General features: G+C 40.0%; 1 protein-coding gene across 8 annotated transcripts in view; it reads left to right on the top strand.

Moving 5' to 3' along the window:
* The window catches only part of DAB2IP (DAB2 interacting protein), a 586,435-nt gene that overhangs the window by 280,871 nt on the left and 291,682 nt on the right, over positions 1-13,882 (top strand). For 7 of the 8 annotated variants that reach the window (XM_063432812.1, XM_063432814.1, XM_063432815.1 and 4 more), the window contains exon 3: positions 9,425-9,543. In XM_063432812.1, the coding sequence (XP_063288882.1) occupies positions 9,425-9,543 (119 nt within the window). Of the gene's footprint in view, positions 1-9,236; positions 9,544-13,882 lie in introns of those variants that run through there. The other variant, XM_063432817.1, reaches the window with a different exon arrangement.

The raw sequence follows: 13,882 nt of genomic DNA, 5'->3' as shown, positions 1-13,882 counted from the left end.
CTTCATGAATATACGACTAAACTGATTGCAGTGAAGAAAAAAAATAGCTGTAGCATGGCGTCTGCCACTCTGTTGCTGAGACAAATTGTACAATTTTTTTTTAAATGAAAAAAACTGCGTACCCTTGGTAATTGGCAGCGTCTTGAGTTTTTGTCTTGTTGTTGGCAGGGGAGCTTACACTTTGATAATCATTACTGGAAACCACTGTGTTCATTGGGGTTTGGAGTTTTATTTTTCGTTTTTACGTTTGGGCTGCCCAAGAGCGATGGGATTTTGAGTACAGAACACATAATGAGGGCAGGGCAAATACATAACTATATATAAATAAATTACTAGGCAAAATGAAGACTCTCTTAACGGGGAGCGGTCTAAGGATGGATAGAGATTTGCTTATGGTTTGCAGGAATTTTCATTGTTATATGTGCTTTTTGACTTTTTAATTGGGCAAAACAAAACAAAAGCCACACTGTGTAAAAGGTTATTCGGTGAACTACCAGCTGACTGACTTTTGTAAAATGAGATAAGACTTTACTTATTTGTACCATGGTTTAGAGATCCGGCCCTTCAAGGGAAGCAAATGTTGATTGTGGGAACCTCCTAGCCCCCTGAGCAAAGAACATGTTTTTATTGTTGAAACAATTTGCCCATTCGTATATTGGGGCAGTTGGTTGCCAGAAATGCCATGGTGACATGACTCCGTGGATATAGCTCCAGCTTAGAATTTCTGAATCAAAGTTCCAATTCCCCTAAAGCTCAGCTCAGTCTTTAATCCTTCTGGGTACTATCAAGCCGGGTCAAAACATCTAGACGCCAGGACACAATTGGAAACTATCCATGATTTAGTTTAATATTTTGTTTTTTGTTACTGTCCTTTTCTGCTCTTTCATTTTGCCTCTTGGTTGTAGTCTGCCAAGTTTCCTCTAGAGGGCGCTAGTGATAAGGAACTCCACCAGCCACACATTTTAGGGTGTATTTACGAAGTGCCAAGCGCCATCTGGGTTTAATTTGGTTACTTTAACAGTGTTTGCCCTACCATTTGGTTTTCATTAGGCCTAATCGCTACGTATGCTTGATGTTTTGGCTGCTCAGAAATAGCCGAATTGCAAAGAATTCCGTTAATTCCATTTATACAGACCAGGGGAATGGGACAAATTGAGGTGAATGAAATTTTCTGAATTTGCAATACCAAATCCGGAGTTTGGTGAATTTACCCATTTTATTTCCTGTGACAGGAATCCGTTACACCTGTCCAATTTCCTAATAAACTCCCAGCACATAGAGGGGTCCTATAGACCAAAGGTCTTGTGTTTTTATAAATGTCTCCAGAACCCGAGATGGCATTATTGAAGCGCGTTTGAGCAGGATCCTCTTCATCGTTTTGTTCCTGTAAGTTTTTGTAATTATCTCATTTATTGTTAAATCCCCCTCCTTTAATATTGTAATGCGCTACGGAATTTGTTGGCGCTATATAAATACCAATAATATTATTTTCCTCCGATACATATGCGCTGTACTGTATCTCTAACAATAAATCATATTTTTGGTTAGGTTTAGTGTAGGGGTTAATCTAGACATATCCCAATGCTGCCTGAGGTTAGTGGAAGTCACAGTTCCCATGGTAGCTGTTTCACCTGCCCTTATTAAAATGGTACAGCTCAGGAGTGTAACTCCCACTAATCTTGGGCAGACAACGACATTTCTATCCTGTTACTACCCGAGATTAGGGCCTCCAGCCTGCATGGTGGCAGTCTGGGCATTATTACATATTCATGACACTGAATAACTGCACAGATAATACAACCATCCATGCAGAATGGGATTATAAGACGTCTTCTGCCCAATGAATTGTACTACTTGACCGCTCTAAATGGTTGGTGCTGCCATCTTCTATCTTCAGCTCCTGGCCTTCATCCGCAAGGAGCCACGTCAACTTTGTACTCTTGGTAGATCCCCAGATGTTAACATGAGTATTTTAGAACAATTCCATCTTTGTACTCGTGACCAGAGGGGACAGAGCCACTATAAGGATCATGACATTGCTTTTTATTTAGTTTATAAAAACCTAAATATTAATCAAAAATAGTATTTTTTTTTCTCAGTAGAATCCAATTCTAGGTCAGTAAGTGGCTGTTTTGGCTCAGTATCTTGCAAGTGTGGCCTTCTCGTCAATGTGTTTTACATGGGAACTTGTTGAGTCTCTGTGATAATTTTGCAATAAAATGTCATAATTATGATCTCATTTCTGGGCCCTTGATTGTATCTTATTTGTTGAGCATACAAAAACTATCCATTTTATCTGGTGCCGATACATTCTCGAGTCTTTACAATTCCATCCGCAACAACTAAACAAACACAGGGCTGACTTTGTTTCTGGCATTGGGTCTTACTCTGTGAAATAGTACGTAGGAGAAAGGGATCAATATTAAACGTCAAGGTCTTTCACTCTGTTTTGTTTTAGCTTCAATGTTCTCAGTAGGATGTTCTACTTGGCATATGCTGTTTTTTCTAGAGAGACTTGGTGGATCAAGGTTTGTTAAGCCTGTTTTGGTAAATGTATTCTGTTACTTTGTATAGTTTATGCGGCTATTCCTTCTTCGTTTTGTATACTTCATCAGCTTTTTCCAGAGAGATTATAAGTATTCATTATCTCCGTGATTTGTGATCATTGCACTCAACTTTATAAGTTATCTTGGTTAATTCCAGGTTAAAACCTTAAGACATTTTCCCCATGTTGGTTTTAGTAAGAATAGATCATTTTTAATTTGAGGTGTGCCTTTGCATCTGAAATATTGGGATGATTGGGCCAATGGGGAGATTTGCGCCACTGGCACTGCCCACTATAAAAGGGGCCGGGGCTTTTTTTAGAAGGGCTGTCACTGGCTCAGTGACAGCCCTCCTAATTTAAAGGAGCACTGTAGTCACTATAACCATTTCATCTCTTTGATTTGGTTAGAGTGCCTGGCACTGTCCCTCCATTCAGTGTTTCACCATGTTCGTGCAGAATGCCACAAAATAAGAGTCCCTGGCCACCCACAGTCCAGCCCCTTCTGTATGTGTAGCTAAGGCAGAGATTACACACTTCCTTGTTGTCATACCCATTTATACCGTCCGTTGGAGCTCTGACAGGCTAAAAGCGGTCAGCGGACACTCTCAGCCAGTCACAGCTGCCCATTGCTGCTCAGGCTAATACTTCCTTATTAGCCAAAGCAGCACAGAGGGGATGGACTGCTGGGGACTCTTGTTTAGCATTAAAACTGTTTAATGCTGAAAGATATGATGGTACCACGGGACTCCATCCACGATAACCAGTTTAATGAGATGAAGCAGATACAGTGCCCCTTTAAGTAGTCAAACTGTTTGCTAACATTTTAACAACTTACCTGGCGGGGAGCTGGTCACTTCCTCTAGGGAGTGCCAGTAGCTGTGCAGGGCTATCTTGTTGGCTGAGATCATCAGATGACCACTCTTGGCCAATGAGCTAAGCCCTGCACCTACAAACGTAGCTCATTCCAAAGAACTTACTGCTCAAAAGCATGGAGGAGCTGACTGTTGCCCGACCGCAGATAAGTTGTCCAACCGTAAGCAAATGTTTTAACTATTTACATAGCGGGAGCGCCGAGCACGCCTGCTACCGTTATTGAAACAATTTCTGGTTTATCGAATCACAAATGCCCTTCGCTAGTTGTAGTGATAAGTAAGTAAAATTGAAAACTGCAGAATTTGTGGCTCTGTGACCTACAAATAACTTAACATTAATCAATAGCTGAAGCGTACACGGAATGTTCAGCACTCGTAGGGAAACGTGCCAGAAACCCTTCAGTTATCCAACTCTCCCAGGATGTCTTGTGAAAACGTCTTGACATCAGTCAGTTAAAAACAATATTCCCAACGGATTATCTCGCCAAGCATCAGTAAAATGTTACTGTGCGACTGTAGTTGATTCTTGAAGATAAGCCTGTTTGTCAGCATGGCCTGGAAACGTTTAAAATGAAGAAATAGTTTACTGATATCAACCAGTCGGAAGCTAGCATTTTCGAAGATGTTTAGCGCCAGCTGCCGTTGCGTGGGTGCGTGGATTGTGCTGCGTGGCAATGGCTGCGTGGCCCATTGTGCCTAGAGGAAAAATAAATAAACGACTCCCCTATTTTGAGACATATAGCGCGCCTCTGTGGGGAGCTCACCCTTTTCCTTGCAGGATATGGCAGTATGTGCGTAATGAACAGTAAGAATCAAGATGGTCGCACCTTGTGGAGTAAAGACGTACATTTTTTAAGGGACATTTAAAACACGTTTAAACCGCTCAGCTTGTTGTATTCATTCTAATTATTCTAAATTCTCAAATTTATACCGATTTCATTATAATGAAGACACGCAAAGCATAGAGAATGCCATGAATGTTAATTAGCCATCATGCCTCTCTGTGACGCTTTCCACTGTTTGTTTTCTTTTAGGAGAACAAGAAGATATAAGCAAACTGCTAAAAGCGTAAGCACGGTACCCATAAAGGGCCAGTCCTTTAACAAACCAAATTAATTTGCCAATTAGTTCCACTTTCATAATATCATTCATTAGTGGACAAAGGTTCTCGCACAAGCAATAACAGCATTTCTCTGTAATCGTCTCCCTCCGCTAAGTATCACAGAGAAAAATAAAATAAATAAGTAAACCTAGTCAAGTGGACACTTGTCTTTTGGGGACAAGAATGAAGCAAACAGTGGAAAGCAGAGGACAGCTCTGATTTATAAGAAAGAATGGCTGTTCAATTATATTGATTTCTGCGTCACAATCAAATTTGGTTTGATTTAAGACAATTGCTCTGCACAGAGCATCACGGCTAAACTGATCTGATCTCCCAAAGCAACCGTTTCAGAAAGTCGATAGCTTTAATTCCCCCCCCCCCCACTTTATATCCCTCTGTACAAACTATTACTATTTCACTCGATCCACTCGTAAGCTGCCAGTGATTTTTATACCGTGTCTGTACACTGTAGGGCAGTGATAGCTAAACACTCTGGATACTTATATGATGCATGTTACCTTGTTATGTCTCTGGAGGAGCTCAGATTCTATTACAACAAATATTAAAATATTTAACTATAGCGTTAGAAATACAAACCTGTCCATAGTTAGATATATAGTCCCCCACCGCCCTGTTTGCAATTAAAATTACTGTACCTTACTTACCTTTCGGAATTCTGCGATGTCATCAAGGAGGCATAGCCTCCTCCGTAATGGTTTCATCCAGTCCTACTCATAGAGGAGCATTGAGGACCTAATGCGCATGCACAGCGTGTGCCATGAGCTGGCCAGTATGAAAGCATTGTATTCAATGATATTCTATGGAAGCTTCGGCGTCACTTAAAGGACCACTATAGTGCCAGGAAAACAAACTATAGGGTCTTTAGGTCCCCCTCACCCGGGCTAAAGGGGGCTGAAAGGCTTAAAAACGTACTTTCTCCAGCGCCGGGGAACTCTCCTCCCTTTCCCGTCGTCAGCTTTGAATGCGCATGCGCGGCAAGAGCCGTGCGCACATTCAAACAGTCCATAGGAAAGCATTTCTCAATGCTTTCCTATGGACATCAGCGTTTTCTCACTGTGATTTTAACAGTGAGAATCGCGGAAGCGCCTCTAGCGGCTGTCAGTGAGACAGCCACCAGAGGCTGGATAAACCCTAATGTAAACATAGCAGTTTCTCTGAAACTATGTTCACAGCTGCAGGGTTAACACTACCTTGAGCTGAAGTGGTCTGGGTGCCTATAGTGGCCCTTTAACTGAGTTTTACTCCATCAGTGCAAAAGAAGCACCTCTAGTGACTGTCGGGAAGGCCAGTACTAGAGGTGGATTGAACTCTGCAATGTAAACATTAGTTTGAAAAATAAAAAAAGTTTAAAAGGACCGGGACACTGCATTCAGACCACTTCATTGAGAGGAGGTGGTCTGGGTGACTACAGTGTCCTTTAGTGACTTGTTAACATGGCAGCTATAAAGCCAGATTTGACCTTCTGCTAATCCAGCAATGGATAAAGGCCCTGCCCTTGACTGTCACCCCTGTGGCTCAGTCCAGATGTGTTTAGGCCTGCTGAGAATCTTGGGAAATGTAGTCCGAAAACTAGTCCACACACTCACCCAAAAGACCACCATGTAGTTAGAAGACTATTTAGAGTTGTAGCGTAGCAAGCATGTTTAAATGCCCTACTGTAAAATACAGGGAGTGAAATACAGGACATTTAAACCCAGCCTACGCAGCCCCGACTGCCCCCCTCTCTCCCTCTACCAGGTAGATTGTTCTTGCACACATACGTACTGGGTTACTTCCTCTCTTTTTGGGTGGGCATATTATCAGTGAATTAAAATGCTTGAGATAATGAATATCTGGTACTTTATCATGATTCTGAACTGGACAGTTAATAAACACCTTATTCTGTAAAACACCAATAAGTTTTAAGAGCGATGGCGCCAATATGATTTTTATAAATTCATGTCCGTGTATTTCCAAATATATATATATATATATATGCACACACACACACATATTCGGGCTCTTTTCTTCTATGTCTGAAGTCAAACACATTACTGAAACATTATGTTTTAGCAGTTCTATCTGGTGCATTCTGTACACATGTTGTGTTTGTGGAGGTGAAAAAAAAACTGTTATAAATAAATTTTTTGTTTATTGTTTTCAATTAAAATTATCAAAACTGTTATTCATCATTTGGAACTGTTGTTGTTCATCAAGTGGGTCTATGTTTGGTTTGGGACTGCATGTCCCATGATGCACAGCCAGCAAAATTGTATAATGTGTTGTATTTCAGAAGGATTACCAAGCACCATGGGATCTGTAGTTTCACGGAGCACTGTCTCCATCCCCCTAATCTACCGGCCTTTTGGTTAATTGATTAGTCTTAACTTGCAGCACTGATAAAGTATTCTTATTTGTGGCTCTCGCTGGGTGACATCACCATGTGTACTCTGTCAGCCTTTGCAGTAAGATAAATGGCAGCATCCATATAGCTTGTATTGACCTTTACTCAGAGAAACAGGACTTTCCACAGGAGAAATGCAATAGCGGTAGCAGTGACCCCACATTATTTACAATTAATTACTCCATTATTTTTGTTACAATACTGTCCCTTTAAATTGGAGGGGGGGGGGGTGGAGAATGCCTTTCTAAATGTGTTATAGACTTTTGTACCGAGGCAAAATGATTGATCTTATTTTATGCCGTGAGGAGGTAACGGGATGATATATCCTTCCAACCAATGGCATTTTGTATTAATGACCTTGTTAATGAGAAATTTGGAATGTGAAGGAAGTCCAGTTTGCATGGCAGCTCTATGTCTGTAAGTAATGGTCTCTCTCTCCGCTATTGCTAATAGATGGCTTTGTCCAGACCGCTCTCTGTCTTTGTCTTCTAACACTCCAGCTGATTGTTATAGGCTTGGTTAATTGCCTTACTGTTTATCTCGTTATTGTAAACCGAACATTATTTGTTGAGTTAGCAAAAGCCTACGCAGTCAATTGCTGCTAGGGGGGACACACAAGAAATATTGGAACAATAATGCGTTTCCCAATCAAAAACAAAATAAATTATATATGTTATTGTTGCGGAAATCAATGTGCGTTGAAAGTGATTTTTGAAATTTTGAATTCTGGGCTACAGTCAGCTGTGGTTTCAGCTCCGTTACTTTAGCCTAAAATTTTAAATTCACTTTGCATTCAGGACAATTTACACTTTTAGTGGATAACCCTCTCTCTCACACATAAAAAAATTTTCTACCTATATTCTATGGAAACATCTCCATAATTAATAAGATTACTAGAAGTGTTTGCCATATCGGTGAGAATTAATAATGCACATTGTGGGTCCTGTCTAAAGAGCAGTTCTGGGGTGAATTGGTCCGAGCATTCCATCGTTTCCCATAGTGACTACCCCACTTTCTGAACATTGGAGGTAATGTAGAAAAGGTGCATAACTCCAAACAATCTCACTTTTCGGGGGACATTTCTGATTTTGGGGGTTGTGTCCCGTTTTAGGAAAACTTCCCCGGGCAGCATGGCGCAATCGTATCACTAAGCGCACTTGAATTCACGCTGCACAGTGGGCACGAAGACCATGTAGAAGAGCGCATTAGGAGCACTGCCTTCATGGTCCTGTTGGTAAAGGACCAGCCACACAGACGTGGGTGGGCCACCCTCTGTCAGATGCCTACAATCGCATCTCTAAGTCACATCACTGGCGATGCCCCCCCTCCCTTTGTCAATTGCGTATTTCCAGTGTTGGGTGGTATTGAAGGTGTTGTGTACCAAAATATGGTCTGTATTACTAAAAGTGGAATCAGCAGGCACATTGGTGACGCCTCCCCTTTAACCCTTTAAGGACACATGCCATGTGTGACATGTCATGATTCCCTTTTATTCCAGAAGTTTGGTCCTTAAGGGGTTAAATTTTGTCACCATTTTACAGAGCAGATACTTTTTATACATAACCTCCTGTTGTATATTCATGTTTAGATATCATTCCCACTGGATCATATATATATATATATATTTATTTATTTTTTATATTTTTTTTTGAAAACAAAACTAGCTCAGTTTGGTGTAAAGTGCTAGAATTAGAGAAATAAATGTTAACATTCCTGAGGTTGCCACAGTGATCTTCCCAAATAACTCACGTTGCCTGGCGCTGCTCCAATGTGCACCTACCAGCTTCTTTATAAAGTGCATACGTATTATTATTCCAAATTCTTACAGGGAAAACTAACATCTAAGGGTCCAGGGCTTTGGCAAACCTGTTTATATCATAATATGCATGGCATGGCATGGCATTGGGCCTTAATGGGTTAAAGTCAATGGGATCAAGGCTATTATATAGTTTGAATTGAAGCATGCATGCACACCAATATAAACTCCTGATGAATATGTGATTTCAAGGGATGGACGGAAAATAAACACAATGTGTAAGCATTTCCTACCTCCTCGCTATTGAATGTCATGTTTAACTGCAACTGGAATGTTTTGTATGAAAAGGGAAAAAAAAAAAAGCTAAACAAATGAAATGTGAATGCAAACTCTTGAGGTTTTTTTCCCCCCACATTTTATTTTCCATATTCACCTCTCTGAGAGTTGCAATATGCTAGCCTTGTCTCTCAGACAGTATTCTTTTTTTTTTTTTTATGTGAGCGGATGGTTGCCATGGTAACAGAGGCTTAGGGGAGTCTCACGTTGACGTCGCTTGCTGGCCTCTCCGAGCTCCGGGAGCAGATGTTACATGGAATCCTTAGAGCTCTGCTGACAACAATGAGCATCGCTCCCCCTTAGCTGCAAATCAAGGCGACTCGAGAGCGCTCGGCGCTGCACTGCACTGCTCGTGCAAAAAGGAGCAGTTCGGTGTGTTTAATTCTGGTGTTCTTGTCTCACCCCACAGGGGTTCCTCAGCCGTCGGCTCAAAGGCTCCATCAAACGGACAAAGAGCCAACCAAAGCTTGACAGAAACAGCAGTTTTCGGCACATCATACCTGGCTTCAGGAGTGTGGACAATGACCGGTAAGTCGGCCTTCGTTCTTTAATCAATCAATGGCTTAGTGTTTGCATATATGCATTATCTGCATATCTATGCTATTCTTTCTCTCTTATTAGACTGATTGTCTGTATATTTATCTACCTAGTCTAATATATCTCTATCTGTCTTTGTGTCTCTTTATCTATCTTTCTAATCCCTCTATCTATGTAATATAATAATAGCATGTATATTCTGTCTACATAGTATTCTATACATTGTCTTTTATATTTATTCTATCATTTGTATCTGTATTGTCCCTTCTATCTCGGTATCTCTAATGTATCTGTTATAGCTATCCCTTGCAAATGTTCCATTTCTAGTCAGAGGGGCGTCATACCCCAAATTCCGACACCCTCTAGCTCTATTTCCTGGGGCGATGATAATTGCAGGTGAAGAGTTCAATGCCCTGATACGTATTACCCCCCTATGGGCTTAAATAGGAGTTACAGAATATTAAGAGTCTTGCAGTCTGAAGGAAGAAGCACTCACTTGTCTTCTGAGTGCTATTGAGAAATGTCATCAGGAGACGGCTAAGGCTGACTAGATAGCATTCCCTCTCCAGGTTTTTTTTTTTGTTGTTGTTGAGGGGGGCAGGGAGGTGGGTTATGTCATTTTAGATGTCAGCTGCTTAGACAAGAGTTTGGAAGAATGTTTGACAGAGTTAAGTTAGTACCCAATCAGCAGCAGGAAGATTTACAGAGCCATACTGATTTAGTGTCTGTGTGTGTTTGTGCTTCTGTGTGTGTGTGTGTGTGTGTGTGTGTGTATATTTACGGATGTGTGTGTGTGTGTGTGTGTGTGTATTTACGGATGTATGTCTGTGTGTGTTTGTGTGTGTGTGTTTACATATGTATGTGTTTCTGTGTGTGTGTATACAGGCCAGAACAAAATGAGTTTGTGCCAACTGCATGCATCTTAAAGATGTAGAAGGATTTATGAAAATAAATGTAAAGTTTGGCCAGAAAAACCTGCCATGCATCGGTTTAAGCTGCCCTCTCCCTTACTTATTGCCGTTTACTGCATTTGTAATTAAACTGTATTTTGCTTACATTGTGCCTGTCAACCTGCTGGCTGTGATTTTTATTATAAATGTGTTTGTTTGTTTTTCTTACATTTGCAAGGCTTGTGTATACTGTGCACAGTAGTGCTCTTTGCTTTAACCCCCCCAGACAGAGGTACCTACCTGCGAATGAGCAATTAAATTGTGTAGAACATTGGGAGCTAGTACTGGACTTTCCTGTGTGTGTGGACTGCGTTTCCCATGATGCAAAGCAATTATTTGGCTGGGTTATTATCATGGGAAATGTACTTAAGTAAACTCTAGGGTGCCATTGGTAGCCCTCTATGGGCTAGGTTACTGAAGGAAGCAAGAACATGGTACGTTAGCTATTATCTATAACAAGGGACCTATATATACAGGAGCAGCTTACAGCTATTATTGAACTATTTTACTCCCATCTTTATCAGCCCACATCCACAGGTGCACTATAAACCCCATGTTACATCTGTGATCATTTAAGATTTCACAATTTTTATTGTCTGTTCTGCGTTGCCTAACATCCTGTCACATTATCGTGAATTTCTTTTTTCCTTGAGGCAAAATTTATTTTTATGTATGCGCAAGAAATAGAATGCCTGAAGGTTTGAGCTTAATTTAGTATCGAGACCTGGAATCAGATTTTCTCTCTGCGATAAGACAAAAAAAACAGAAAAAACTCTGGGCAAAGTGCTACAAATATAGCAATCCCTACGGAAACCAATGGAATGTTTCAACAAACCAGGAAGCAAATGTGAGCTGTTTGCTCCCAATTTAGCACTTTGCCTCATCTTCTACATCTATATTTTTGGTTTTTTTTTTTTTTATGAGCAAAACTAAGGTAAAGTGCTACATAAAGACCAGTCTCCGTACAAATCAGTCGAAACGCCTTCTTACATTTTGCCCTAGAATTGAATAAAATATACATTTAGAATTAGTTTATGGAGGAAGGCAAATGTAGCAAAAAAAAAAAAAAAAAATGACAATGCAAAGAATGAAAATATGTGGATACATATTTATATATCTGTATTGATATAATTTGTAGGTATCTAAGATCTATACGTAGATTGACAGATAGTCCTGTTTGTCTAATCAGTATTGTTCTTTATTATTCTGTTTAGAAGTCTCTTACTGAATTTCTTTGTCTACTTCTTTTTATTACAAACCTTTTTATTATAATTTAACTTTCTTCTTTTTTTCTCTCTCTCTCTCTCTTTTTTGTTTTCTGTATCAGATTATAAACTGTAAAAATCTTTAGAACCATTTTATGCAATGCTATTCTAGAGGCCCCCAAGATATCTTGCATTCGGCCCTGTCATAATTGGCTTTTCGCATTCTCATGTTCGGGAGCCTGCTGCGATCCCAACGTGAACGGGCAGTTGACAATGAAGTCCTAATTGATCTTTTCTCTTAATGGAATTGTTCTTTCTCTGTATTGATTCTTCACGGAAATATATCTTTGCATCTTGGTTTAGAAATTGGGTTGTTTGGTGACCTTGTGTTACAGCTTATTTTGTGTCCTTGTATTGTTTTGTATGAGAATATATAATGTTGCTGAAGAATTTCATGTTGTTCTGCACTTTTCAGGGTTTATTTTAGACCGTTTATGGTCTCTTTTTATTTCACTGTAATTAATTTAGCCATCATTAGAGTGCCTCTGATCTATCTGCAGAGTCAGGATAGTGAAAGAGATGGTTGGTGGTCTGGCTCTCGACATTTAATCAACTGGAAAATCAGAGTCCGCTCACTTGCCAGTTAATTGGGTTCTGTCAACACAAGTATTGTTACCCAGGCAGAGTATTTTCTTTTATATTATTATTTTTCCGTCTGTGTTGATTGTGTTTACATTTAATATTCATGCAATGCCCGGGAACATTGGATTGCTGGAAGGCCTTGAAACCAATTATTGAAAAGCCTCATAAATATTGCATACAAGTAGATGTACTGTATGTTTAGCCTTCATGACTCCATTCTTGGGAGGTGACCAGTGTTAAATCCTTACCATGTTCCTGCGTATCAGTCTGAATTGTTGCACATTTATTTTATATTTGTGTATATAGCATTCCTCTGATGGTTATTTTGTGGGGATTAAATCAGTTATATGGTTTGGGAAATAATGTACAATCCATTCACCTTATGGGTTATCTTTTGTACTGTCTTAAAGGAGAGCTCTCATTTTTTTTCTTCAGTTTTTCTTTGCTTATGTCCTCTGTATCCTAAAGATTATACACCCGCTTTGCCACCTGCCATGATATATATATATTACTTTTTCTTCATTGGCTGGATTTATAGGCCTGCAGCCATTTTGTTCTCCTCCGTCCATATTGTCTGCAGTCTGCCCTTCTGTGGGATTCTATTGATTAATGGATTGTGGGTAAATTATCATAGCAACGTAAAATGAACTTTGCTGAAGCTCCTCCCATTACCGACATTTGCCAAAGGTCACGCTTCCATGAGAAATAGTACTCCCTATGACGTCTTAGGTGTAACTAAAAAAAAAAAAAAAACTAAGGTGAATTTTAAAAATATAAATAAAACCAAGAGGGACAAAAGGATTAATTTAAAAGCAAAACCTGCAAGTTAAAAAACAAACAAAAACAAAAAACACTTTTTTAATAGCCTAAACTTTTTTTTTGTCAATCTTTATTTAGCAAGATTTTTATGAATCGTATGAATTAAACAGCATTATCCTGCACAGTGGATAGTAAAACGTTGATCGATAAGCAGAATGTTGCAGAATGTGATCGATTACAATCCTCATGTCAACTGAGAACAAAAACTAAAGAGCAGTATTATCAAAATATTACTTCAATCGTCTTAAATGCCTAAACTTGCACATTTGGTGAGCACCAGGGGTCCAGTTGTGTTGTATACAGCCTTGAAAGTCTCTCCTATCCATACACATTCAACTTATTTTCACCACGAGTCACCATATCTAGGAATTCTGCCGCTTCCCCATGGAAATAATGCATTGTAATTGTTATTACTAAGCATTCCGTGTAGAATATTGTTCTGCTGAAAAGAGGAACAGTTCAGAACTAAAATCTTTCACAGCCCAACCTCTCCGGTTCTGCCCCTTTAATATGTAAACTCTTCTGATTTCTTGATAAATAGTGATGTCCCGAACAGTTCGCCGGGAACCGTTCGCCGGCGATGTTCGGTCCGCTCCCTATTCGTCATGGAGGTGGTAGGGTCTGGGAGGGAGGGTCTGCTGCTGATTGGCTGGAATGTGTCTGCTGACTGTGAGGTACAGGGTCAAAGTTTACTCAATGATGACGAATAGGGGC

The sequence above is a fragment of the Pelobates fuscus genome, chromosome 9 (genome assembly GCF_036172605.1).
Source record: "Pelobates fuscus isolate aPelFus1 chromosome 9, aPelFus1.pri, whole genome shotgun sequence".
NCBI classification, from domain to species: domain Eukaryota; kingdom Metazoa; phylum Chordata; class Amphibia; order Anura; family Pelobatidae; genus Pelobates; species Pelobates fuscus.
This window is presented reverse-complemented; position numbering and strand designations above follow the sequence as displayed.